Source organism: Anabrus simplex, chromosome 7 (assembly GCF_040414725.1).
Source record: "Anabrus simplex isolate iqAnaSimp1 chromosome 7, ASM4041472v1, whole genome shotgun sequence".
NCBI lineage: Eukaryota > Metazoa > Arthropoda > Insecta > Orthoptera > Tettigoniidae > Anabrus > Anabrus simplex.
In genome coordinates this window covers 236,057,419-236,084,139 of record NC_090271.1, presented here as the reverse complement: position 1 = coordinate 236,084,139, position 26,721 = coordinate 236,057,419, and the positions used below count along the sequence as shown (strand labels likewise).

At 39.9% G+C, this 26,721-nt stretch overlaps 1 protein-coding gene across 2 annotated transcripts in view; it reads left to right on the top strand.

Annotated features, from left to right (window-relative positions):
• LOC136877077 (uncharacterized) overlaps positions 1–26,374 on the top strand; it is a 52,109-nt gene extending 25,735 nt beyond the window's left edge. For both annotated transcript variants that reach the window (XM_067150894.2, XM_067150893.2), the window contains exons 2-5: positions 111–1,030; positions 18,712–18,873; positions 19,895–20,046; positions 26,084–26,374. In XM_067150894.2, the coding sequence (XP_067006995.1) occupies positions 701–1,030; positions 18,712–18,873; positions 19,895–20,046; positions 26,084–26,279 (840 nt within the window). In that variant the 5' untranslated portion in view covers positions 111–700 and the 3' untranslated portion in view covers positions 26,280–26,374. The remainder of the gene's footprint in view (positions 1–110; positions 1,031–18,711; positions 18,874–19,894; positions 20,047–26,083) is intronic.
• The last annotated feature ends 347 nt before the right edge of the window (positions 26,375–26,721 follow it).

Here is a 26,721-nt window from a genome sequence, read left to right as displayed (position 1 = left end):
TCTTTTAATAGGACTAATTTCTCTGAGTTAATTTTGCTTAAACTTTTCATGTGAATCTGTTACCACTAATGGACAAATGGAGCTGATTTTCTCCCATTGTTTGATTACAGAGCACCAGGATGATGCTACATTAGTCACAAGCTCACAGCCAGAGAAAGTGGATAACCCACCACTTCCCATTCGGGCAGAAAAAGAGTCTGTGAGCCTTGATGACTCTTCCTCATTGGACCAAGAGATAAAGAGGTCATTCTCACCATCCCCTAGAAGAAAAGGAGATTTGAAGAAAACAAGGTCAAACCCACGCCATACTGAGGAGAGGGGACATGCTTCTTCAAAGAGAGTAACTTCACATCATCATAGAGAAACGAAACATTCTATAAAAAGCAGGTCTTCTCCAGTTTGCCAGCAAGCAAAGTGGTATCCATCAAAAGAGGGTTCACTCCAGTCTCAGAAAAGGAACAATCAAACTCGTGATCACAAACCTTGTTCCAAACATACTAAGGACAAGCAACTTGTTAACAACAAAGAACCAAATACTTCATCTTCAGGCAGAGAACCACAAATCTGCAGTCGCTCAGCTTCACCTGTCCAGGTAGAGAGAGGGCGGAAACGTTCTCAGCATCACAAGAGACCTTCACTCCACAATCACAAAGACAAGGATAAGTCGCACCAATTTAGATGGTCTTCGGAATGTGAGAGCATGTCTCCACTGAGTTATCGGAAAGAGAGAGATGGTTGTTCTGGAGACAAATCACAAACACAACACCATAAAGACAAGGAAAAGTGCCATCACAACAGAGCTGCCAGCTGTGGATGTGATAGGACACTCGCTTGTGGCCCAAAAGACAAAGACAGATGTTCAGGGGATAGTCATTCGGATGGTCTGAGTTCTTGTCAGGAAAAACAGAAACAGGAAGTCCATGTCCAGAGGAGTGAAGGCTCGATATCATTCAAGCAGGAAGGTTACAATACTAACAAGTTGTACAGGAAAACGGTCCAAGTACGGAACAAGGAGAGTGATATCAGTTGGGTGAGTATATAATATTATAATGAATATAAAAGATGCTCTTAGAGGAGTTGATTTGGTTGTCTTAGGCTCTTGTTTTACCACATTCCAAACAGTTTGTTCAAGACCCATCATGGTATGCCACAGTGCAAATCAAGCTGCTTCATGAGGCTGGAAAAAACATCTAGCAACATTCTTCAAGCATGCAAGTTTACAATTAAATATTTCCTCAGTTAAGATCACACTAAGCTCAGTAATCTCATCAGGCAAAATATTTGTTTGTGCTTTTTTAGGTTCACATTTCCAAAATCATAAAAAATAAATCAAAGAGAAAATGTTATAATTAAGAAAATGCATTACCTTTGAAAAAAAAAAAAAATTGCTTGCATGAACTGATGACTTTGAAATGCCATATCTGTGGCAGAATGATGGTCCTCTCTTTGCTGCTCAGTTGTAAACTGGTTTACTGGAGAATCTTCTAAAGTAGGTCCATTTCTTGATATAAACAATGTTATTATTATTATTATTATTATTATTATTATTATTATTATTATTATTATTATTATTATTATTATCATCATCTTAAATGATTTCAGAGAACTTAGATTACTCCAATCCATAATTCCTCTTCCTATAAACAATTATATGCCCAATCTGACCACTAGAATTTCAACTTTACATTATGATTGAATTTCAACTTTATATTATAATCTCTCCTACCTTTTAATGTTCTACTTTAACTTATTAATCTAGTAATGTCATTCCCTGCCATCTCTCCACTGACAGCTTAGTTGAGCAGCTCGTCTCCTTTTTAGAGTCCTGCATTGACGCGTTTTGCTCGAGCGTGAGCAAGGGATCACTTTGTTTGCTAGAACACCGCTAGATGGAGGAAGGGATTATCACTCAAAAGTAAACTTGGAGCGAGGCACACTCATGGTGATAGTAGCTTAGTCAACATGGAATTGGAAACTAAAGAGGTGGTGAAGAATAAACTTCTAAGTCACGAATCCAGTTCAAGGAAGCTTCAAAATTTATGTATGGTGTAAGGATCATAAACAGGTTGGGTATGTATCCTGTGAACAGTGTTCTTTGTTGTTAACATATAAGACCACAACAATACAATGTCTGTAAATTACGTGTTAATACTGTGTGTGTCACAAGCTGTGTCACAAGGTGTTAAAAAAGTGCTTACGCAAAAATTTGTAAAAATATGTGCTTCTGATTTGCATCCATTCAGTGTCATGTTGGCTTTCATGAGATGTTCCAGGAACTAGTAAATATTGCTGCACAGTATCAAAGAGTAAATGTTGATGATATTCTACCCCATTCTATGACCATCTCACATAACATTCAAGCAGAGGCCGCTGAAATAAAAGCGAAGATAATGCCTGACATTATTGATGCCTTAGTAAACTCCGCCTGTGCATCTTCTGCATATATGTGGATGGCTACATGCATTACCTTTGTAATACTGCACATTAAATGGGCACTCAAAAGCCTTGTCTTAGTGACATCCATTTTCCTAGACAAGAGAATAACTGGAGAAAATATGAGAGAGGAAATAAAGACTGAACAATCAAACAGCATCTGTTTTGCAACCAATCCAGGATCAAATATCCTGAAGGCCCTTTAACTTTACTGTCATTATCCATGTGTTGTACATTGTTTGAACACAGTATATATGTATGTTCAGTCCATCAGCGCTAATGCTGGTGGGATCCTCAACACCTCTGCCATCAGCTGTCATAGATGGCCTAGGCATCACTGAAGACTGAAGCACGTTTTTCATGAACTTTACCTGGAAAACAAATTAGAAAAATGACACACCTTAATCAGAGCTACAGAAACTTCTTTTATGAAGAAAATTGGTTACATTAATTACTTAAAAACAAAAGTAAAACAAGAAATTGAAGCTAGATGGAACAGTCCATATACTATGTTGAATTCGATTTTTGCACAATCCGATGAAGTTATTTAAATGTTATTTGCTTCACGTCCCACTTACTACTTTTACATTTGTCAGAGACGATGAAGTTTATGAGTTACTAAACACAAAGTGTGCCTTAGATAATGTAGAAGGCTATGATAACGACTTGGTGGAACATCTCATCACCTTTCTGAAATTCTTCAAAGAAGCGACTGATGCTCTCGAAGGGGATACTTATCTGACAGTTCAGTTGGTACTTCAGTGGGTTGATAAATGTAAATCTCACTGTAGACCAACAAATGAAGATACTGAGGTCTGTTCGATCTTCACTGGTCACCTATGAAAACAAATATACAAATTGGTACTTCAATGGGTTGATAAATTTAAATCTCATTGCAGATGGATAAATGAAGATACTGAGGTCTGTTTGATTTTCACTGGTCACCTATGAAAACAGATATACAATATGTTACTCTGCTAAGATCACATCATTATTTGCAGATTAGCATGATGCGGAAACTGACGATGCAATGTCAGTCTACAGAGTTGACCTTTATCTTGCCAGAGATGTAATCGATGACAATGATCCACTTAAATGGTGGGATAAAAACTGTATTCTTTACCCCAGACTTGTAACAATTGTGCAATTAATATTTTCTATTTTGTGCATTTAGTGCAGTAAGTGAGAGAAATTTTAGTGCTGTTGTCTATCTGTTGTCAGATAGAAGCAGCTCTCTTGACCCAGACAGTCAATGATATTTTGTTGACACTTAATAGCCAAGTGTAATTGATTTTGTTTGCAGCTGGAAAGAATATTATTTTCATGTTTCATAGAAAGTCATCATTTAAGTTTGAAGCATTTGGAAAAATGCATTGTTAATTTTCATTGATACGATAAAGTGAAATGTAAATGAGTCTAGAACACTAAATATAACAATAGGATCCATAACACAATACAGGCAATTTTGTGAAAGGTCTTTAGTTGGCCAAGATGAGCACCTAAATAGGAATCGTGGTAATAATTTAAAATCATGGGCCTTAAATTCAGAGGGACGAAAATTTTAGAGGAATGGCTGCAAGGAATACTATTGTACAGAAGCCCCTATTTCAATTCAAAGGACTCACAACCCAGTTCCTTCCTAGTGCTAGAAAGTTTGTCAATCAGACGGACACATCCATTGTCTTTCTTTTGAAATTCGGACAGATCAGTGAAACTAAAAGGGTAATTCTGAATGAAGTAAACAGACAGGAAGATAATTATCGGGACTGCACCCAATCTCACAATCAGCTGTTTCAACACCATCAAACATGCACGACAAACAATCGGCAATAATGTTGTCCCTTCCCCTGACGTGTACTACAGTAAAATTATATGAAGACAATCTGAGAATCCAGTGAGCCGTTCTTCCTAACTTTTTGACGTTTGCACTCGTCCATGACAACGCCTGATTGTCAGTATGGATCCAAAAATGCCGATGCTCGAGGTAGGAAAGGAATTTCTCGATGCCAAGGACTATGGCTAAACATTCCTCCTCATATGTGGAATACCTAGTTTCAGAATCAAGTAATCTCTTGCTAAAGTAGGCACTAGGAGCCAGACTATCATAATCAAGCTTTTGGTTCAGTACAGCGGAGACGGCTATGTCACTAGCGTCGCACTAAAGGACAAATTCGCCATTGAAGTCGGGACTGTGTCATGCAGGGGTTCGACAGAGGGCATCTTTAATTTGATGCAAGGCTTGTTCCTGAGAATCGCTCCAGAAGAATCGAATATTATTTTTAGAGAATTTAAAGGGGCTGAAATTTCAGAGATATTAGGGAGGAACCTACTGTAAAATCCAATTATGTCGAGAAATCTGACACACGGAGATTTCTTGGCCTGGGGAATTCACTAATACATTTAACTCTGTTGAGATTAAACAGAGATGCCAGACTCTGAAACAACATGACCCAAAAATTTCATTCTTTTGGAACATAAAGATACTTTCTCAGGATTGATGGTGAATCCCTGTGTTTTCAATCTGGTAAAGAATTCCTGAAGAAGGCTAAATGCTCTTCGAAGGTGTTACAATAAATCACAACGTCGTCTAAGTATGAAAACAGGCAGAAAAATTTCAAATCACCGAAGACAGAATCAAGGATTCGACTCAGCGCTTGGCCACCTACTGAAACGCCCATAGTTACCTTATTGAATTGGTACAATCCAATGGGAGTGGCAAAAGCTGTAAATTCTCTGCAACTGGGTTCGAGGGGGATTTGAATATAGGTGGAATTAAAATTAAAAGCGGAATAATATTGGGCTTTTCCAAAAGATTGAAGTGCAGATTCGATGTTCGGGAGAGGGAAACTGTCAAATACTGCATTGAGGTTCAGAGATTGATGATAGATAATTGATCACGAGGCAAGGCTGGCCATCCTTCTTGGGAATCAGAAAGGCAGGACTACTGAAGGAAGACTTAGAGGGGCTGATGACACTTTTCTCCAACAATTCATCAATACATTTCCTCATAGCAGCAAGCTTGGGAGGAGAGCAACTAAAAGGGGAGTGCCTAATGGGAGTAAGGTCTTTCAGTCTAATACAATACGAAAATTCTTTAGCACAACCTAATTTTGTGGTAAGCACATCCGGGAAATCAATTAGGAAATTGTTAAGCATGGAGGCTTGATTGTCAGACAGATCAGACAATATAATAGGAATCAACATCTATATCAGATCAGAAAAATCAATAAGAGGACTGTGGTTCGATACAAAACATAACGCTTTATTATTGGGAGGGTACTCAAATGGAAAGTTCTCATTAGATCTGAAACAAAAGGCGAACGAGCAGCTGGTGAAGTCAATGGACAACTCGGTAGCTAACATGAAATCAGCACCCAGGATCAGGGGAACAGGCAGTTCGGGGACAATGTTGAAATTCCAATCCCAAGAAATGTTATGAATTTTGAAAAGGATTTTGGTACATTCTTTAGGACACGTGATGACCGTCGGCTGACATGTAGTTTATAAAGCATTTGTGATCTTGAAGATCTTTTATATTCGTTCCCTCCAACACAGATTGATTTACGAATGAACTAGAGGATCCAGTATCAAGCAAAGCGTATACAGAATGTGAACCAGAATAAATTTTGGCCCAAGGGCACGAAAAGGGGAGTTAACAAATTTGGCGATGAGAAAAGGTTTGAGGCACGTTGGTGCGGGGTTAGTTTCCCTGGTTTCCGTTACATCACTGGCAAATGTTGCGGAACATGCCGGCTAGATTGATAGCATTTCACTGATGGTTTTGAATTACATTGTTTGAAGATGTGCCCATCCTTTCCACAATTCCAACATATAATAGAAGATGTTGTCTTGCGACGGGGAACATTCTGATCAGGGAGAACGCTGGCTGCACAACCGGGCGAATGAGAGGACTCGAAACAGTCGGCAGGGTGTTCAGTAGATGACGCACGGGTGGGTGGCTTGGCAAAAGAGACTGATTTTGATGCAGAACGACAAACGACATCAGGAAAAGAAACAACTGGAGGGCAGGGGCAGAGGTTGGTTTAGGTGATTCGATTGAAGAGTGGACTTCTATTTGCGGCCTAGATTCACAATGTCATTGACACAGTTTACTTCTGACTTTTTGATAAACAATTTGTAATTTGGGCCTAGATTTCGAGAGAATGTATCGAAAATTTCTGTCTTGTGAATTTAAACATCCAAGGGATTGAACAACGTGAGGATGCCGGTCACATATTCATCAATAGGTTCTCCAGGACCTTGGGTCCTACGAAGAATCTCCTGTTTTGACATGAAATTCATATCTGACAATCCAAACATAGTTTTAAGCTCCTTAGTAAAGTTGGACCAACTGTGGATTTTATATTTTACCAACATAACCATTTGCTTGCACATCCCTCAAACATACCAGGAATAACAGGGATAAAGGAATCTAGGAGCATCGAGGCACATGTTGCGACATCTTCGACGCTCTCCAAAAATTCAGTAACTGAAAAACCCTTCTTCTCACCAGAGAACCTCAAATCCCACTTCCAAATAACATCAAGAGCAATGTTAGATAGAGGCGTACAGTTAGTAACCGGCTGTGAAGTATGGTATCAGAGATAAGTGCATTAGATTGATTGATTGATTGTTTACCGTAGCATTGGTATTGTGGTTACCGTTATTCGAATGAATGGAAGTGCCATCATTTGATGCGCTCGAAACGTTTTGTTGATCAACACAAGGAAGGTTTATACTCACAGGGTCTTGTATATTCTCTATATCATCAGACAAAATAGGTAATGTGGAGGGTAATACAAACAATGGTAAACTTAAAAACCAAAATTATACACAATTCATAGTAGTGTTGTACAATCATAAAGAAAAGGGGTCGAGTTGCAAACGAATCCAGCTCTGTTTCACCGAAATTCAACCTCTCGATGAAACCTTCCAGTCACTAACCGCACTCTGCCTACCACTTCACACCCCCCCACCCACTACAATAACACATCAAGATACACGACATAATCGCATATACCCACCTCACTTACCACTCTTCATAAATTGCCGTGGATGGACTGGAACGAACTAATACAGTTCAGAGCTGGACCTGCGCATAGACAAAAATGGGAGAGAAGGACAGAAATGCAAGACTCCATAACCCCCATGAATAAAAGAATGAATTAAAGAAAAGGGGTTTATTATTAACACACAATATTAATATGAAAACAAGACAATGGGAAGCTGCTTTGAAAAGTTACTTACATAACTACAGGCAAAATGCATATCGAGTAGGATCATGTTCAACAACATAGTAGCTTTTTGTATTTCTTAGCGAGAGTGCACACAGTCGCCCGATTTAATCCAGTACGACCACATACGAATACAGACTTGCTCTGAAAATGCATGAAAATTGTCCCAAACCACCCCCTATACTATCCCCAAGAAAAGTCAGTACGATGATATTACGCCGAAGGTAATACATACATCGGGAATAATTGAGGCATGGGGTAAAACTACAACTACCAGCAATGAAAAACGGAATTAATTAAATTTAGGGTTTATTAATAAGATTGAATTCAAATATTAAACAAGAAAAGAACCCATAATTGAAAAATAAAAAGAATGTAATTGTTATTAACAAGAATGTACCTTTCAGAAATGAATATCTCCATATCAAGGCGTGAGCGCAAGATTACACTTATAGATTCACAATTAAGTATTTATTTATTTTCCACCTAGTCGATACAGTGATTGCTTAAGGCAATTTTAAAGGTCAAAAGTGGTACATGTTTCGTATATCATCAACATCTTCAGTCACATAACACTGTTTAGATGAAAAATATATAAAATTGACAAAATAATGCTTTAGAGGAAGTGTCCTTAAAATTAACATAAGATTGACAAGATTAAAACAAACAAATAACTCAAGAGAAAATATATAAATTATTTCTACAATAGAAAGCAGTCGTCAAGGAAACACTTGTACAATATTCCATAGAGAAATTGTCCTAATAAATATTCTTTTCTTAATAATTCATGAAAAAAAAAGATCAATTTATAAATTAAAAATTATACAATTTATAAGTAATTATCGAAATGAAGAAATCCTGATATCACAGTGCGGCTCTTATTATTAATGTAGATGAAAATATAACTAATTCCTAGTTGTCAAATCTTATTAAGCCTGCTTTCCTTTGGAACAGTAACTCCTGTCATTCTTTCACAGTTTTGCGCCGGGTGTAATACTGATGATGCGTTCTTCCTTGCTCTTGCACCTGAGGAGGTGGAGGAGCGGGGGATATAGGTGTGTCAAGAACTTCCTTGCTGTCACCTATAGCTTCAACTGAGGAGGAATAAGTTGTAGGGCTATCTGTAGGTGGAGAAATTCCAATTCTTTTTTCTTGATCCTTCTCAAGCATTTTCAAATATACTAGAATTTGATAATATAATGGATTCTTATATTCTACAGCCTCATTAAGGTTATCATTTTTCTTTACAAGTTGGTCTAGATGAATGTACAGGTCTTCATATGTGTTCATTAAGCTGCCCTTTTTTAACTTTTTTATGATGGTCAGGTCTTGTTCTATGTTGGTAAATTTATGACCTGTGGCAGTCATGTGTGATCCCATTGCTGAGAATCTTCTATGTTTTTCAGCATTCACATGTTCCAAATATCTAACTTTGAAATTGCGGCCAGATTGTCCTATGTATGTATTCTTACATTCAAAGCATGTGAGTTTATATATACCGGAATCAAAAAATTTATCTTTTTCCGAGAGATTTATTGTATCATGGTTGAAAATACTATGGTTCATGTTGTTATTGGTGGAAAATGCAATTTTGAAATTTTTTCTCTTAAATAAATTTGTTATTACATGAATGTTGGGATCACACATGACTGCCACAGGTCATAAATTTACCAACATAGAACAAGACCTGACCATCATAAAAAAGTTAAAAAAGGGCAGCTTAATGAACACATATGAAGACCTGTACATTCATCTAGACCAACTTGTAAAGAAAAATGATAACCTTAATGAGGCTGTAGAATATAAGAATCCATTATATTATCAAATTCTAGTATATTTGAAAATGCTTGAAAAGGATCAAGAAAAAAGAATTGGAATTTCTCCACCTACAGATAGCCCTACAACTTATTCCTCCTCAGTTGAAGCTATAGGTGACAGCAAGGAAGTTCTTGACACACCTATATCCCCTGCTCCTCCACCTCCTCAGGTGCAAGAGCAAGGAAGAACGCATCATCAGTATTACACCCGGCGCAAAACTGTGAAAGAATGACAGGAGTTACTGTTCCAAAGGAAAGCAGGCTTAATAAGATTTGACAACTAGGAATTAGTTATATTTTCATCTACATTAATAATAAGAGCCGCACTGTGATATCAGGATTTCTTCATTTCGATAATTACTTATAAATTGTATAATTTTTAATTTATAAATTGATCTTTTTTTTTTTTCATGAATTATTAAGAAAAGAATATTTATTAGGACAATTTCTCTATGGAATATTGTACAAGTGTTTCCTTGACGACTGCTTTCTATTGTAGAAATAATTTATATATTTTCTCTTGAGTTATTTGTTTGTTTTAATCTTGTCAATCTTATGTTAATTTTAAGGACACTTCCTCTAAAGCATTATTTTGTCAATTTTATATATTTTTCATCTAAACAGTGTTATGTGGCTGAAGATGTTGATAATATACGAAACATGTACCACTTTTGACCTTTAAAATTGCCTTAAGCAATCACTGTATCGACTAGGTGGAAAATAAATAAATACTTAATTGTGAATCTATTGAAGTGCGATACGGACCATGAAACTGATTTTATGTAATTACACTTATTTCGATACTCAGTCACACATATTAATAAGCTCAGCGCCTTCCAACAATACCTTCATTACATCATATGGGCGTAATTACCATTCTCATATCTCGATTTAGGATCCGCCCAGCACGGAGAACAAAAGGCAGATAAAAAGTATGGAGATATTGGTACGAGACTGGGATAAACATCCCTGGACCAAATCAAAGATGATAGATCAAAGAATACTACAGGCATGCGAAAAACAGAATACACGCAGCAAACATGGTGGCCACTCGGGCGAGCAGACGCCACTGGACAAAAATTAAATAAACAAAACTGTACCGAGAACAAAATAGGGCACAGATATAAACAAAGCAATAAATCAGGTCGACCGACATACCACCTTTCCTCTCCCCTCACTCATTAACACACACATCCAGCATTCACACACACACACACACACACACACACACACACACACACACACACACACACACACACATGAGGCTATCGGGAAATAAAAATGCAAACGGGCGTTCAGATAACAAAGTCAAATACAATTCATAAATTATGACCCACACGGTCATCACTAGCAGGTCTCACATATTTCAAGTATCAGCGTGCACTGTGCAATTAATTTTTGCGGCCGGGGTGGTTGAATACTTTATTCAAATCCATCAGTATTGCGCTCCTCGTGCGACCTGAATGTAGCTTCGAGTCGAGACGAAGGGCTTGTTATTGGGATGGCAAAGCAGTGCACCAAAACGTAGCCACACAGAGACCCATTTGCCGACATCACAAGACCACAAACAGTCACACCCACACAAACCATATCGAATAATGGAGTAGAAAAGATGTATGTCAACCAACTGTGAAAATAAGCAATGAATCATCGCAAAACCAAAAATTTAAAACAAACCAACATACCTGTAGTTATCAATAATTTAAATTAAAAGAAAAATGCATGTATGTCCAAAGCTTGAAGATGTTAAATGAATATTTATGACACAAAAACACCACCTCGATCATCATGGCTTCCATTGTTGTTATCTGCCACATACACAACAACAAGATGAGCTTCAAAGAGAAAAATGTTACCGCTCTCGTAAAATGAACGATCTCCCTGTTTTACCGCTGAAGGTGCTGCTCTCTACTGAACATTACTAGAGATATATAAGTTATTGGGAAATGAGGCTGATAGAAGCCATTTGAATAGAGAAATGTCACATATGCGAACATGCCACAGGCATGGTTCAAAATGTGAAGTGGAACACGTTACCGTTACCAAAGGAACCAGAGAATGGTACCACCATGGGATAATATAATCGGATGAATACGAACTGCACACATACCAGAAGTTAGTATTCCTGTGCTCCAAACGAGTGTCCACTCGATGCAGGCGCATCACATCAACAATGCAAAAAGTACAGCCTCCCAAAGGAGCAGAAGCATATTCAAGGAGATGTTGCCACAGTTACAAAAACAAAACACAAGCGCCGACCATAGAGCAGATAACGTCGATGAAATATAAAATGGCACATCACACAGGCCCAAACTGGCCAAGTAAAACTAAAGCAGAAAAGAAGAAGAAAGAAAAATTAAAATTATGAGATACAGAGAGTACTATAAAACGCACTCAGGCAGACAGCACAGGCATGCACACATACATACGGACAAGGAAATAGACCCAGTATAAAGATCGACCCAGAGTAGGTCGGCGTGTCAAGGCACGCGACATATACGTTCGTGCAGAATGGCAATGGATATCATGGACTCGCGAGCTTGGTTCAAACACCACAGATACAATGCTGGACCGCCGCAAAAAATAGGCAAGGTTGATCCACATATAATCGTAGCAGTCATAACTTTCATCGACCCGCTACCTGGGACATTCAAATTGCCTCATGTGGACAAACATGGATTAAACCCTGTAGCGTCAAATCATACAATATACCAATGCTCAACCATGATTCAAAACGATGAGAAAACAGAAGTGCATGGTCTCAAAACCCACAATCACATAGACCCAAACAAACGAATAGGTAGATACCACTCTCTGCTCTCACACATATGCACACAAACAGAGAAAGAATAAATTTAAAACACACCCAAAATAAATTAACTAAGGGCCCGCGAAGCCGCGAAGACAGGTAATAAAAAGACTACGGAAATGTAATCACATAGAACCGTTTTTGTAACTGTGGTACGTCTTGCGACGATCCAAGAATTTCACCTCTAACGTCGCAATATGAATGCCCCCGCCTGTCCCTATTAATCATTACCTCGGGTTCCAAAAACCAACAAAATAGAACCAAGGTCCTATTCCATTATTCCATGCACACAGTATTCAGGTGCAGCCGGCCTGCTTTAAGCACTCTAATTTGTTCAAAGTAAACGTGCTGGCCCACCTCGACACTCGATGAAGAGCACTGCGGTAGGATTTCATCGGGGTCTGCCTACGGCGCACAGGAACCACACGCGAATAACCACGGCGGCTGCATGCTTTCGACTCGCCACCACCGGCAGGACGTCCCACGAACCATGCCAGTTAGACACCGACGAGCGATGAACCGACATCATGGGACACAAATCCAACTACGAGCTTTTTAACCGCAACAACTTTAATATACGCTATTGGAGCTGGAATTACCACGGCTGCTGGCACCAGACTTACCCTCCAATGGATACTCGTTAAAGGATTTTAAGTGTACTCATTCCTATTACGGGGCCTCGGATAACTCCCATATCGTTATTTTTCGTCACTCCCTCCCCGTGCCGGGAGTGGGTAATTTGCGCTCCTGCTGCCTTCCTTGGATGTGGTAGCCGTTTCTCACGCTCCCTCTCCGGAATCGAACCCTGATTCCCCGTTACCCGTTACAACCATGGTAGGCGCAGAACCTACCATCGACAGTTGATAAGGTAGACATTTGAAAGATGCGTCGCCGGTACGAGGACCGTGCGATCAGCTCAAAGTTATTCAGAGTCACCAAGGCAAACGGACCGGATGAGCCGACCGATTGATTTTGGTCTAATAAAAGCGTACCTTCCACTTCTGGTTGGGACTCTGTTTGCATGTATGAGCTCTAGAATTACCACAGTTATCCAAGTGGTACGATCTAAGGAACCATAACTAATTTAATGAGCCATTCGCGGTTTCACCTTAATTTGGCTTGCACTGAGACATGCATGGGGGTAATAAAAGACTTCGGAAATGTAATCACATAGAACTGTTCTTGTAACTATGGCACGTGAAATAAAATAAAATGCAATACCTGGGTGCAGCACGTCAGGAATCTCAAAAGTATTTACACTGACTGACAGAGCAAATGCAACACCAAGAAGGAGTGGTCAGAACTTTATGCCAATTGCAGGGTAGACTGACGTCACTGAGGTATGCTCATGATGTGAAATGCGCCGCTGTGCTGCGCACGTAGCGAACGATAAATGGGACACGGCGTTGGCGAATGGCCCACTTCGTACCGTGATTGCTCAGCCGACAGTCATTGTAGAACGTGTTGTCGTGTGCCACAGGACACGTGTATAGCTAAGAATGCCAGGCCGCCGTCAACGGAGGCATTTCCAGCAGACAGATGACTTTACGAGGGGTATGGTGATTGGGCTGAGAAGGGCAGGTTAGTCGCTTCGTCAAATCGCAGCCGATACCCATAGGGATGTGTCCACGGTGCAGCGCCTGTGGCGAAGATGGTTGGCGCAGGGACATGTGGCACGTGCGAGGGGTCCAGGCGCAGCCCGAGTGACGTCAGCACGCGAGGATCGGCGCATCCGCCGCCAAGCGGTGGCAGCCCCGCACGCCACGTAACCGCCATTCTTCAGCATGTGCAAGACACCCTGGCTGTTCCAATATCGACCAGAACAATTTCCCGTCGATTGGTTGAAGGAGGCCTGCACTCCCGGCGTCCGCTCAGAAGACTACCATTGACTCCACAGCATAGACGTGCACGCCTGGCATGGTGCTGGGCTAGAGCGATTTGGATGAGGGAATGGCGGAACGTCGTGTTCTCCGATGAGTCACGCTTCTGTTCTGTCAGTGATAGTCACTGCAGACGAGTGTGGCGTCGGCGTGGAGAAAGGTCAAATCCGGCAGTAACTGTGGAGCGCCCTACCGCTAGACAATGCGGCATCATGGTTTGGGGCGCTATTGCGTATGATTCCACGTCACCTCTAGTGCGTATTCAAGGCACGTTAAATGCCCACCGCTACGTGCAGCATGTGCTGCGGCCGGTGGCACTCCCGTACCTTCAGGGGCTGCCCAATGCTCTGTTTCAGCAGGATAATGCCCGCCCACACACTGCTCGCATCTCCCAACAGGCTCTACGAGGTGTACAGATGCTTCCGTGGCCAGCGTACTCTCCGGATCCGGATCTCTCACCAATCGAACACGTGTGGGATCTCATTGGACGCCGTTTGCAAACTCTGCCCCAGCCTCGTACGGACGACCAACTGTGGCAAATGGTTGACAGAGAATGGAGAACCATCCCTCAGGACACCATCCGCACTTATTGACTCTGTACCTCGACGTGTTTCTGCGTGCATCGCTGCTCGCGGATATCCTACGTCCTACTGAGTCGATGCCGTGCGCATTGTGTAACCTGCATATCGGTTTGAAATAAACATCAATTATTCATCCGTGCCGTCTCTGTTTTTTCCCAAACTTTCATCCCTTTTGAACGACTCCTCCTTGGTGTTGCATTGTCACTGTCAGTCAGTGTACGTTAATCAGAATAATGACTCCCAGCGGAGAGCTGTACATTGAAATAAGTAAATCCAAGATAGGAGCAATTAGTAGATCAAGAAACACATTTTAAATCCCAGTGTGCTCATCATTTTTGATCCCTTCATTGTTGGTTTCATGAGCAGACCAACTTAACACTCGGGAAGCGAGAGACAGATTAAATCACAACACAGATGGCTAGAGCGCCATCTTCAGGGAGAAACTATAAGTTTCATGTCACATTTGGTAATGTTATCACTAATGGCAACGACAGTCAAGGAGAAGTTAAAATAAAGGAAGTGCATCACCAAGGCAGGCTTGGAATGGCACACAGCTGATGAGCTGAAAGTAACACACTGGGGCGAAACGCTGGCAACCAGGAATGAGTTAGCTGGAAAATTTATAATGTCCAATTACGGACCAACTATAGTTGTATTATGAATTTACTCATTCGGAACAAATATTTCTAGTTCCGTATGGGAATCAACCTCTTTAACATCTGATGGCCAGGCAGGCATCAATTTTTGAAAATGAGACAAAGTCTCTCATAGTTCATTGGCACTGCCGGTGGCTCCAAGTAGCCTACGCAGTAGCCTCCACCGTATGCACTAGCCATGCGTCTTGGTAGGTGTGCTATTTATCAATTGATGAGCCAAAATTAGCACACTGGGGTGAAACCCTGCCAACCACAAATTAGCTGGAATATTTATAATGTCCAATTACGGAACAACTATATTGGTATTATAAATTTACTCATTTGGAACAAATATTTCTAGTTCCCTATGTGGATCAACATCTTTTAAAGTAATAAACTTCATGGTTGGGTTCCGTATTGAGTTAAGACTTAACTTAAAATGAATACAAGATTTATTGTTCCACCTTCTCAATACTTAAAATCATTTAACGTTTATCAAAACATTACAATATGATAGTGTCAGGTACTAGTTTCAGTCCGTTTTTTGGACCATCATCAGCCTAGCCAAAATTACAAGCAAGAGACATAATCTAAAAATAAAATAAAATAAAAAATTTAAAAAAACATCTTTACCATGGAGAGCATTCCAAACCACAGGCACTGCTGCCCAAACGAGAGGAGGGGTCAACCACAGTCAATTACAACAGCAGATGACCACTACATTGTGTAACAGGCAAGAAGAGACTCACGTCAAACAGCAGGTGCATTTGCAACCACATTCAACAGGACTGTAAGGCACCCAATTTCACACTCCACAGTGGCACGGCGATTGTATGGGGGTGGTCTGTTTGCCCGATGACCATTACGTTGAGTTCCGTTGACACCCGCACATCAGCGGCACCGTTTGCGATGGTGCCAAGAGCATCAGGTCTGGAGCGACGAGGAGGGGGGTCACATGCTCTTTTCAGATGAGAACGGATTCAGTCTGAGTAGTGATTCTAGACATACCCTCATCTGGTGAGAGGTGGGAACACGTAATGCACCCAGGAACAATGTCAAACATGATCATTTTGCTGGTCCAAGTGTTATGGTGTGGGGAGGCATAATGTTGCATGGGCATACCAAACTCACTGGTCAACGTTATTGTGACAGTGCACTTCTTCCCCATGTGCATCTTTTCAGGGGTGTATTTGGCCCTGACTTCATTTTTATTGATGAAAATGCACAACCACATCGAACAGTGCAGGTGGAGGAGCTCTTTGTATGAGAGGATATTCGGCAAATGGACTGACCTGCCCGTTCACCCGACTTAAATCCCATCAAGCACATGTGGGGCATATTGGGCAGTTGTCACCTACGCTGGTAGGGAATGGAACACCCTACGATAAATACTCCTTACCAATCTTGTGGCCAAGATGGAAATACGTTGCAGAGCATGTGTCACTGTCTGTGGTAATCACACACCCTTTTAAGAACAATGACCCTTTTTTGTGATGTCCAGGGGACCATCATGAGTCGCAGTGACTTACATGTAATATATTGTCTCTGTATAAAAGTGTAATTTCTGTTTGTCTCATCGCATATTCCTTTCAGCTGCCTACCGTACCATACAGCATCAGTTCTTCCTATGTATGGTTCAAGTTTCATAGACCTATGTTACTTAACATTGATACAACATGCGAAAGTTACTTTTGTCTGTAAGTTTTTTTTTACAAGTTGTTTTGCGTCACACCAACACAGATGGGTCTTATGGCGACCTTGGGGCAGGAAACGTCTAAGAGTGGGAAAGAAATGGCCATGGCCTTAATTTAAGTACAGTCCTAGCATTTGCCCGGTGTGAAAATGGGAAACCATGGAAAACCATCTTCAGGTTTGCCAACAGTCGGGTTCGAACCCACTATCTCCTGAATACTGGATACTGCCCGCACTTAAGTGATTGTAGCTATTGAGCTCTGTCCCGTAAGTTTTGCACAGCAGCATATTTATATATATAAGAAAATATAAAGGTCCAATTATTGTGCCCTGTGGGACCCCTCCTCTTAATCATTACAGGATTAGATAACAGTTCGCCTACTCTAATTCTCTGAGTTCTATTTTCTAGGAATTTATCCACCCATTCAACCATTGTTGCCAACTTATATTTTCAAGATCCGCTAAATACTACTGAAAATCTGCTAAAATTCTGCCAAGAAATCCAATCTCAAATTATGAGCAATAATAATGATAATACTAATCAACATCTCAGAAGATATTGTACAGGCCAGATGTAAGTTCAGAACCAAAATCGACAATCACCACTTTGAAGACAAACCCAACACCAGAGCTACTATAACTTGGACAGAAGAACGAAGGAAGAAGCTCAGCAAGAGGATGAAGAGATTTTTGGAGAAAAAGAAGGCCAACACATCAGCTATGCAAATTCAACCGTGCTCCTGAGTAGGGCATAACGATGGAGAAAATAATAGTAATAATAATAATAATAATAACAATAAATGTCTGCACACACCTGATCTGTGAGTTTCACTGGGATTAAGTCCTTGCCTGCAAGCCGACGAACTAACACTTGTAGGCGTTTTAGTGCCGGGTGCAAATTAGGTGAATCCACCTCAAGACCATACACAAAACAGGCCAGTTCATTAAACGGTCTTCCTTCATAGCATAAATATAAATGCTACTCTCTCACAGTTTCATTATCTGCCATCATTCATTAACTAGGAGAAAAGTGCTCTTTCCCCATGCATTACAAATTTATGATATCATGATCTCATAACATCAAATCCAAATAACATGTTTTCCTCATATGAGTGCTAGCTCCTGACAACAAATATGGAATAGCTCAGAGACAGACTGGAGTACAAATTTTAAAAAATGTAAGATGGATAAAACACTCAATTCCGCTATAATAAATCTAGAATTCCGCCAAAAAGTCCGCTGTCTGCTAAATGATATATTTCTCCGCCGTCAGTCTTCTAATTTCGCCAAATTTAGCGGAAAATCCGCTAAGTTGGCAACACTGCATCCAACCAGTCAAATAGTATTCATTTTTGTTAACAGATGCCCTTTTTAATTTCTGCCCTTCAAAAATTGGACTTCTTGTGCAAGGTGAGATCTGAAGGCCAATACTCCAGTGATGGTCCATGGGAAGGGGGCTAGAAAGGATGGTTACGAACATTCACCACCACCACCACCACCACATTAGTTATCTTCCTCTTGTAAACCAGGTAATGGGGGCAAAAGCCAGGGAGAAGAAGAAGTTATCTTTCCCACCTGAGCACTTACAAGATTAAGTTAAAGATTATAATATTTTGTTTCTTAATTGCAGATAATGATATCAGAATTAAAGAATGAAAATGCACAGCTGAAAGCAGAGCTAGATGATCGCAACAAGGCGTCAGAAAATCTCTGCCTCATGTATTTACGTATGAAGGAGAAGAAAGACCAAGCACTGAAGGAGTTACACACTCTACAGGAACACCACAAACAGGTAATAATTAGTAACTGCGGCTATGTCATAAGCAGTTTTTTTGTTTCCTTTCACCCTGTACATGCCGTCACATTTGAACACTCCAGACACTACACAAATTCAATGCCAACCTTGTTCCACACACTGACAAAGTACAGAAATGTGCTTAATGACATGCCTGACTTCAAACTTAAACCTAAGTAATGACTAGGACCCAGATGTTTATGCAGTAATAGGTTAGAATGCAAACTCACTGAAGCGAGTAAGAAGTAGAGTCTACCCGCACGACAGTAATGCTATGAGGTTTGAGTAGACATTAGGGGTACGGCCCATTAGAACCCCTAGAATTTATGGTACTCCCACTACATTTCATTCGAGTGGGCTAGTCGACATTTCCTACTAACAAAATTATTTAGTAACAAAATTCTAGGGGTTCTAATGGGCCGAACCTCTAATGTTTATGCAAACCTCATAGCATTACCATCGTGCGGGTAGACTCTACTTGTTACTCGCTTCAGTAAGTTTGCATTCTAACCTATTACTGCATAAACATCTGGGCCCTAGTCATAACAATGTTATTGGCTTTACATCCCACTAAATACTGAACCACCACCATCTAACATGATTATTGTTTTAAGAGGAAATACAGCTGCCTGTAATCACTACATCTTTTAGAATTTGTATTTTTTGGCTGGCTGTTCCATTCTGAATTCACCTGGTGTTTTTGCACTTGTAGCGTTCGCAAATTCTTCTCTAAAACACATCTTGTCCCATCGGTAATGTGAGACTCATGTGACGACTGTACTGTCTCCACTGCTCGTTCCACTGTCTTCTATCTACTGCAATAAACAAACTCTAGAACTCCACGTGCAATCATATTTTGAATCAAAGTAGAACTCAAGGAGTCCACAAACACAAACTGTACAAGTTATTTCAAAATTATAAGCTTAGATGATGCAATAAAAAAATTCAAACAGTTTTGTAGCATGGGATGAGTAAGAAGTAGGTTGATTTCTGACCTTACTGTTTATGAAATTTTCAGATTGAACTCCGTAACAGTTGCCTTGTGGATGAAAATTTTGGTCTACGTAAACAACTACAGAAGCTGAAAGGAGCAAGTGAGCCAACAGATCATATCCAAGGTGAAGAGGGTGAAACTCGACCGAGAACTTCGACACCATCCACCAGGAGAGGGTATGTTTTTATGGACATCTTTTCTTTGCCAGCAGCTGTGTCCTCACAGGAGGTTGGTGGCCATCAAGGAGTAAGTGGATGTCGGAGGTCTATGATCACCTGTAAGGTTCCTTTCCTGAGGTTTCACATGTTTTCCTAGCACGACAAATTCTTCTCTTTGGTGACTTTGAACATTTCAAAGACCTGCAGTCGATTCATTGATGTCATTATCCTTGACACCATAAAACCAATGAGTTTGAAATCTGGGGTCATGGCTAGTTGCAGAAACATGTTCTCTCATTTCTGTGTTAACCAGCATCCTACCCTTTCATCCAACATGATTATTGTTTTAAGAGGAAGTACAACTGCTTGTAATCAGTACATCTTTTAGAATTTGATTTTTTTGGCAAGCTGTTGGTGGATTTCAGCCAGTCTGCAGGGATATTTTCTGTGATACAGATGTGGTTGAAAAACTTAAAAGGAGGTCAGTATTTGTGTAGAACTGAAGAGAATGGCACAAAACCAGAATCTTTGGAGAGCTGCTGCCAACCAACGTTAGTGTTGTAAACTTTAGTAGCAGGGATAGTTCTAAGCCACCACATTCTTCCTAACTCTCTGTTGTTGGTTCCATTAGCTCAAGAAGCTGCTTTTTTGCTTTCTGAAGGTAACATCCTCACATGTTTTCTTGAAATGCTTTCTTAAGGTTATCCTTCCTTCATCTACTTGAATTTCAGACCTGATATCCAGATTTTCAGGTCCGATGTGGAGAATATCTGTGACTCTGTTTCATATCTGAGAGTAACCACTAGCTGTAGTTCACAATGAGGTTAATAATTATGTAATTATTCTTGTATGGTGTGTGGGTTGGTCTTGAACATGGCATTTTAAATTTTTCCCCAGAGAAAACAATAAGAGATAAACTGGGTGACTGAGGGGGCTACACATCCTCTATTCTGCAGAAATACTTTGTCAATTTCTCTTATGGAACTCATAGGTGGCACTTCTCAGCGTTTTTGCTTGGAACAATGTCCTTACATTCCACATCTCATTGGTGTTCCAGAGTGTTACTCCAGCACGCTTACTTCACTCACGAATTGTGTGCCTATGTATAGGGTCGTCCATCCCCACGGTGTAGGGGACAGCGCGTCCACCTGTCACCCGGTGGCCCCAGGTTCGATTCCTGGCCGGGTGAGGGGTTTTTAATTGAAAATGATTAATATCCCTGGCCTGGGGACTGAGTGTTTATGTTGCCCTTAATGTTCCTTTCCTCACATTCAACACTTTACACTTCCGCCATTTACAAAATACACACAGGTAGCATTTTTTTTTAATGTGTAGGGTCACCTGGTTGATGAGCATGTGCCACAGTTATTTTACTGTATAGGGCTGTTTTCAGTGGCACAGTCCTCTTGAAAATTGGAAAAATCATGTTATCTCTTGTTCAATTCTATGAAAAATAAGTGACATATCAACCATATTCTCAAAAATAAAAGAAACCACCTTTCCCTTCGAAAAAATCAAATGATCATAAATATGTCTCCCAGTCATGGGCATCCATCAACGGCTGCTAATTTCAGATCATAATTTTGTGTGGCTATTTCTAGCCGAGTGCAGCCCTTGTAAGACAGACCCTCCTAAGAGGGTGGGCGGCATCTGCCATGTGTAGGTAACTGTGTGTTATTGTGGTGGAGGATAGTGTTATATGTGGTGTGTGAGTTGCAAGGATGTTGGAGACAGCACAAACACCCAGCCTTGGGCCATTGGAATTAACGAATGAAGGCTAAAATCCCCAACCCAGCTGGAAATCGAACCCGGGACCCTCCGAACCGAAGGCCAATACACTGACCATTCAGCCAATGAGTCAGATGCTAATTTCAGATGGCAACCAGCCATAAGACATAGCCTGCACAGTTGCTAGGTAACAATGTCTGACCATCCATAGGCACCTTACATCACTCCCTGCATGGTTGCACTTCCGTTACACATTTTGTCGCGTTATGTTACACAAACTTTTGGATAAACCCCAGCCATACGACATATTTATGTCAGTCCTATGATTCTCGCACGACTGATGGTACATGCTACACTGATTTGTGCAACATGGAGGTAATAATAATTTCGTGTGGCTATTTCTAGCCGAGTGCAGCCCTTGTAAGGCAGACCCTCCGATGAGGGTGGGCGGCATCTGCCATGTGTAGGTAACTGCGTGTTATTGTAGTGGAGGATAGTGTTATGTGTGGTGTGTGAGTTGCAGGGATGTTGGGGACAGCACAAACACCCAGCTCCTGGGCCATTGGAATTAACCAAGGAAGGTTAAAATCTCCAACCCGGTCGGGAATCGAACCCGGGACCCTCTGAACCGAAGGCCAGTACGCTGACCATTCAGCCAACGAGTCAGACGCAACATGGAGGTGCACATCATGTACAAAGTCAAGTTTAACAGCACTCCAGTAATAATTGTTTGGTGTACGACATATCATGGAGGTGGAACCAGGCCTCATCCAAGAAAAGTATTAAATGTAGGTTGTTTGCCTATTGCTTACATTTTCCCGACTCCACTCACAAAACGTATGCCTAAGTACAGGGTCACCTGGTTGAATGGCATGTATCACAGTTAATTTATACAGTGTAATAATTTAGTAGCCTTTTGCACAGACACACATGAAATTCCTATGTGTTATGCAAGACGGCAAATTGATTTGTTTTAGGACAGTTTTCCAAACGATGACTAATGTCAACTAATTTTTCTTTGGTGGGCCCTATGCTGCTTTCTTTTTTGTTTATTTAAGACTCAAAGCCATACCCAGGATTTTTTTGGAGGGAGTTAGAATTTGAGGGGGAGGGTCTGAAAATAAAAACTATAGTAACATATATTTTTTTCTTTCAAATAGATTTTACAGGAAGAAAAGTTTGAAATAGTTTTAGAATAGTACCGGTACCTTTTACAACTCAGCGGGTGAAGTAAGGTAAATTGATAGCGGTCTGGTGGGCAGAACATGCTTTAATACGTGCGTATAGTATGACACAAAGATTTATGTCATTTGTTTAAAAATGAAGGTAACAATGTTTCACTATAAGTATTTAAAATATTTAGAGGTTTGATTCTTTTTTTTTTTTTTTTTAATCTTCTAACGGCTCAGTAACATGAAAATATTTCTATAGGGGAGAGTGTTGTACCTTGGAACGTTTGTACCTTGGAACGTTTGTACCTTGGAACAGTTGCATTATCTATGATCGTAGTAAACATTTTTTGGATCAGTTGAGTTGATTTCATTACTTTGCCACCCTGGGCAGCACAGTTTGTCTGGTGGCATCCATTGTGGTTTCAGTTCCAAGTTATTTAAGTGTAAAGCATTTTGGTACTTGAAAGTATTTTAAAAGTGATTTCAAATTGGCATATTAGTAGTTCACACATGTAAAAGAGATTCCTTCAATATTTACACTAAGTTAGTATGTAAATGGGCTAACTTATACAAAGGTTACATTTTTGTTCTACCTAAAGAAATTCATGTTTTTTTTCTGAAATGGCTACATCATGTACCTTGGAACATGTTCCAAGGTACAATAGGTGTTCCAAGGTACATTACAAGGTACACTAAGTTCTTTTAGATGCTATTTTGAAACATTATCTTGTTCTTATTCTGTATTCAACTGAATCCAACTCAGTTTTAATAGATCTAGACCTAATAATCTGAAGTTGTCTACAGATCTTGATCTTCTCTTGATCAAAACAGACGTCCTCTCACATCACCTCATATTATCAGGCTCTTCCCCACAGCTGAAGAGAGGAAACCAGGGAGCACCAGGGAAAGAAGGAAAGGGAACAGTCCTAACAGCTACTCCTGACAAACATGATCCCCAACTTAACTTGTCCAATATGAAAGAAAATAATGAATCTAAAACTTTGATTGCAAAGAAAAGGACTAACAGGAATATTTTCCATTCAGAAGAGGAACCTGATATGGTGTCTAGTGGTAGCGAAGCAGATTATGCAGCTGATCTGCTGGGAGAGCAGCAAGAGGATGACTTTGCATTAAGTCAACACTTTGATCACCCATGTCTTCCAGAAGAATTTGTTCTGATTCAATTTCAAACAAAAAAAGTTTCTTGTACATTATGTTGGTAAAATACATAAATATGAGAAATGTTTTTATGAGTATAAAATTCCGTTTTTAAAGAGACAGGGCAACACTAAAAACTCCATCTTTGTCAAAGATACACTATATGATGTTTCCGAGGAAGACGTTATAATGAAATTGCCTCAGCCAAATATCTCTGGTAGCACCCAGTGACAAAAGAAACATATGCACTTTGAAAAAGATTTCATAACTTCCAGGTACGTCACTGAAACAAATCTGTGTTTGATTGTGCTGTTGCTGTAATATGAAGGGATATTGATAACAAAACTAGTTTAATCTGATTCTTTTTTTTATTAATAGGTCATTTTCATCAAATTTTTAAGTCATTTTTAGAGACTTGTAATGAGAGAATAATACTGTGTCCAGTGACACAACCTGTTTAATATTATGTATACATGTACAGATGAATAACGTCATTTGTTGTGAAAAATATAATATTTTTGTAATATTCAGTAATTCTGTCATAACTGTTAAAGTTGTTCCAAGGTACATGACTATGTTGTACCTTGGAACATGTTGCAGAGTTCAACAAAATGTTTTTTAAATACTTAACTCTGACACTGAGTAGAGTGCAAACTGCATTAAAATAGGTGGAAAGACCTATATTAATGAGGAATAATAAGTAAGATTCAAGAAATACCAAAAAAGAAATTAAGAAATGAAATGTCAAAACTGTTCCAAGGTACAACACTCTCCCCTACTTCTTAAATTGATTTTTATGGTGAAATATGTATTAAGAACATACGTAAGAAACAAACAAAATTAAAATTTCAATAAATTGGTTAACTGTATTCATAGAGAAACATTAAAAGATGGCACCAATTTATAGGTTAAATTCATCTGTTTTACTTTGTAAATGCTTGTTTTTATCATATTTATAATTTCTTGTAGGCTGTTTTAAAACCCATATATTCTGTTTAAATTTGTAAAGTTCACTTTTAGTTCGGAGGAGGTTTGAACCTCCCTAACCTACATTGGCATTGTTAGGACTGATACTTCCAATTTACTAGGTTTGAAGCCATCTTTGTACTTCTGAGTTAACACATGAATTGTACACAAAGACATGCATGCTGTGTCAGTGAAAACACACGACTTGTAATTACAGATTTAAGAAAAAACACACACTTGGGAACATATGAAATACCTCTGCATCTACAAGGACAGCTAGCAGGGATATGTGCATACACATTATAAAGGCCGGGGTCAGAGATCAAAGTATGTGATGGTATACAATGCCATCCCCTTCCTGAGCGTGGCAAACAAGCGGGGTGCTTGCCAGAGTAAAGCATATCTGATCACTCTGTAACAATGACCAGTTACATACTTTCTAAGTAAGACATATTATTTACACCTCCAAGGTGTTGACTACCAGCTAGGTTGCATGGCAATATCATTTTCCATATTTTGTACTGCAGAAGTGGGGTGGGGCACTGAACTCCTGATCTCAATAAGGGTACAGATGCTTTGAAGATGTCTTCTTTATTAACTCCAGGAAGACTCACTGTACCTAAGGACTTCACTGTAATCCTTGCGAGGGGCCCTTAAGAGCCCCCCATACACCCGCAGACTTAGTCGGAGGAAAGTCTACGCATACCAGTCTCTTCAGCCAAGCCTCTGTGTGTATGGCTGTTAGGTCCGCCCACAAGAATACTTTTGTAGTCACTAGTTAAGAAGAGTGTTTCAGACAGACATGCCAAGTTATGGTATTCTGAATTTTCAACACGTCTATGAACCTGCAATATGTTTGCCCACTCACAATCTAATGAAGTGATGTACTTAGTGACATTCTTGATAGAATGGTATTCTTTAATAATCTACCTGATAGTAAATCAAAGTGGTTTTTAAGCTGTAAGGAATGAACACAAGAAGAAGCAATAAGATTACTGAAATTTGAATAATTTGTTATATTTTTGTTTTAGGCCAAGTAAAAAGTATTCTAAAATGAAGCACAGGAATAAATCATCTCCACCAGAGACTGACAGCAAAATGGCTTCTGGTGACGCATGTCCAACAGCCTCATCCTCCTTACCGACTATCTCCGCAAGTCGAGAAGATTCTCGTCCGTCAGAACCTACTAGAGTATTGTCCGTTCCAGACACACGCGCAGCTTTGTAACAAGCAGTTTGTAAAAATGTTGCAGTCCTTAGCAATAAGTCAGTGTTATCTTAAGTTACTTGTACTTATGGATCTTGATTAAATGTAAACAACTACTCTGTAATTCAGTATCTGGTCTACTCTCATTTTAATTCCCTTCAGTTTTATCAAAATTAGATAAAAACTGTTAATTTTGAGAAGGCCAGGCCGTTTCGAGAGGACAACCACCTTTTAAGTACCGTAAGTTTAATGTTTTCTTCACACCCATCTTACACTTTCAATTATCAGCCCAAGTTTCTCACACAACCTCATTTTTTCCAATACAGATTGGAACTTCATTGACGGTTTCCACTATGGTCACTTACAGTTTACCATGCACCTGTTACCTTCTCTAACACACTTCTTAATTTTGTCGCTGCCCTCCCGACCATTTAAAATAAGGCAAACACACCTAGCCAACATT